At 49.7% G+C, this 2,804-nt stretch overlaps 1 protein-coding gene across 1 annotated transcript; it reads right to left on the bottom strand.

Moving 5' to 3' along the window:
- Window positions 1-248: 248 nt before the first annotated feature.
- On the bottom strand, window positions 249-1,823 carry BC939DRAFT_509031 (uncharacterized protein; the record flags this gene model as incomplete). Its single annotated transcript, XM_051561078.1, has 1 exon — window positions 249-1,823. One exon carries the CDS (start codon window positions 1,821-1,823, stop codon window positions 249-251), a length of 1,575 nt encoding a protein of 524 aa, XP_051405799.1.
- Window positions 1,824-2,804: the final 981 nt, after the last annotated feature.

Raw genomic sequence — 2,804 nt, 5'->3', positions numbered from 1 at the left:
CATGTTTGAAATAGAAACTCCTATCTCTACTCCTCCAAGCGTGACCGTCTCTGGAGTTGCTAGTGTGGCCAATGCTGGTGCCTGCGCTCCGGCTGTTAATGCTCCGGCTGTTAATGCTCCAGCTTCTGTCATGAATCGATGCCAACAATATTGGAGACAGTTTCCACAGTCTTTGGTCTTGCTCCTCGTATGATATCCAATCGCAGAAGTTGGAGCTGAGAGTAGATATGAATGGCTTTCAAACTGGCTCATGGCGCCTTTGTTCCTGCAGGACTTGATCCATAGTTATCGATGCCGCTGCCGCCATGGCGATGATAAAGAGTATTATGTTGAGATGAATGCTCAAACTCGGATGGGTCGACCAAACTGGGTGCGTATTCAAATCGAAAGGTTGCGAGCGGCGCCTGGACTAATCCAAGTCCGTGTCCGTGCGGTGTGCCCTGTGCGCACGCGTCCTGATTGGACAAGCAGCCGCCGCTGATGGTGCTGGCACTACAGTGACTGTGCATTTGCGCCTGATGAAACGAATAGTTTTGGCGGTACTGGTGGATGCTGCCCCCGATCCATGATTGCCGCTTACTGCCGTTTACTTTGGAACTCTCAGTAGCAGATAAGTAGCTTCTCGACGAACTTGTAGGTAACAAAATGCTGTGGTGCTGAGTTACACTATCCAGTCCTGACACCTGGGCCCCAAATGTTGGTGTCGCCGAAACTGGGCTCTGGGCAATGCATATTCGTGTAGAAGGAGGAGAGCTGTTGTTGGAATTGCAATCGCAGCAGGAACATGCCGAGGCTGTGACGGTCCCACCGCCGACGGCGATGGGCGTCAGTGCAGATGTCGAATACGAACTCGACATGTGTGAGCTCAGGGTGTTGAGCGACATAGTGCTCACAGATGGTAATGCCAAAGAGAAATATACCTCGTCCTGTTGCTGGAGCTGCATTTGCATCATGCGCCATTCGCTCATAGAGTTAGGGCTTCTGGGAGTCGCGGCACTGGTGACCGGCGTGGGGTATGATCCTGATCCTGATCCTGCGGCTGCAGCTGCGAAAGCTTGGTGATCACTGCACTGTCCAAAGATGGCAGGGGTCTGAAGGGCAGAAGATATTTGAGAAGAGGGGTGACGGTGTGGTCCTTGAGATGAGGAATTGGTGATAATGGTGGGGAGTATCTCGGATCTGATATGCCGCTGTCGTTTCATTTCAGGTACATCAGAGGTATAATGCCCGAGATTTTTGAAAATCGGTGATGATGACTGCTCACTGCTATCGAGCCCGCTATTGATGGCCGTTTCTTCGAAGTGAGGATTGTAATGGTGTTTTGGACATCCACCGAACATCGATCTTGTAGCGATGGTATTTCCACTGGCCGGTGTGGCAGGGAAGTAAGATGTCTGTGCTGAATGAGAGGTCGCTAGACCTGTGGAGCCAGGAGTGGCAGGAGTACTGGGAGTCCTGAGGCCCATTAATGACGGATCACGACGGAAGTAACTACTGTTCGCATATTGTAGCGCATACAATGACAGGACGCCTGGACTCGGTACACTCTGCTGAGGCTGCTGCATGTGCTGCGTTGGTCGTTGCTCATTCTGCGTAGGCTGTGCGCTCCCTCCATTTTCAACAGTTGCTGTCGATACATTGATGTTTGTAGTGGAGCCGTCCTGTGGATACTGAGTTGCGCTCTGTCCGTTTTCGCCCTGTTGAGCATTGGTGGCACTTTCCGTTGACTCCTGCTGTCCCTGTTCTACAACTGCTGGTGCAATAGCATCTGTTGATTCTGTGCCGAAAGTTTCCATACCAAACTCTGGCTTCCTGCGAGGCATAGTAATGACTATTCTATGCTTGGGTGGTTTAGGTGGTTTGGGCTCTTTTTTGATCGATTTGGCCTTTGGCGCCTTTGCGGTATTGATTGATATTATAATTTGATGAAGTCTCAAAGTAATTTGTTGTGGATGCAATGTGGTCCGTGATTTTTTTTTTTTTTTTTTTTTTTGGAGGTTAAGGAGAGAGCTGGGCCAAAGCGTGCAAATAGTGGGGTACTAGGTCCATCGACTCCTTGAACTGCTCCCGCCCGAGCTGACGCGTCGTCTTGGTTCCCGCACGCACGAGCGACTGGCTAAGGTTGCTGGCGCATCGAATTTAATGGCAGGGAGGGTCATTCGTTACTACGAGAGCGAGAATGGTTTTAAAGACGATGAACCCTCACTCCCCCAGACCTAATAGTGTCATCACCAACACAAGGTCGACCTCAAAAACAACTGGAACCATCGATATAGAGAAGCCTTGACGGAAATCGTGACGAAGTTCAACAACACTGGAGCAACCAACACCTCCAGGACGGTCGTACAACAATTGAGCTCACGATTTAATATGGACGTAACGGCAGCGCACAGTACACCATTACTTAAAAGTTGTCTGCAATGGATTTATCTGTTCCAACGTTTGTAATAAGCATCCATAGGAGCCTCATAAAGCCTTCCCGCTCTACAAAGACCACCCCCACGTAGCATGATTCAGGACTCGAGGATCTACTCGCACTCAATTAAAAATCGGAAATGGCGGTTATCGTCGCGTTCTAGCGCGGATCCTAACTTAGAGGCGTTCGGCCATAATCCAATGGATGATAGCTTCAGGCCATTGCTTGCTCAGGCAGGCCCAAATACCAGTTATCCGAATGAGCGGTTCCACGTACTAAGTTTAATTACTAATGCAACACCATTTCATCAGAGAGTTAACCTAACCTGTCTCACAGCTATCTAAACCCAGCTCACGTTGCTTATTAGTGGGTGGACAATTCAACGCTT

The sequence above is a fragment of the Gamsiella multidivaricata genome, assembly GCF_025024155.1.
Source record: "Gamsiella multidivaricata strain RSA 2152 chromosome Unknown BC939scaffold_200, whole genome shotgun sequence".
Taxonomy (NCBI): Eukaryota; Fungi; Mortierellomycota; class Mortierellomycetes; order Mortierellales; family Mortierellaceae; genus Gamsiella; species Gamsiella multidivaricata.
This window is presented reverse-complemented; position numbering and strand designations above follow the sequence as displayed.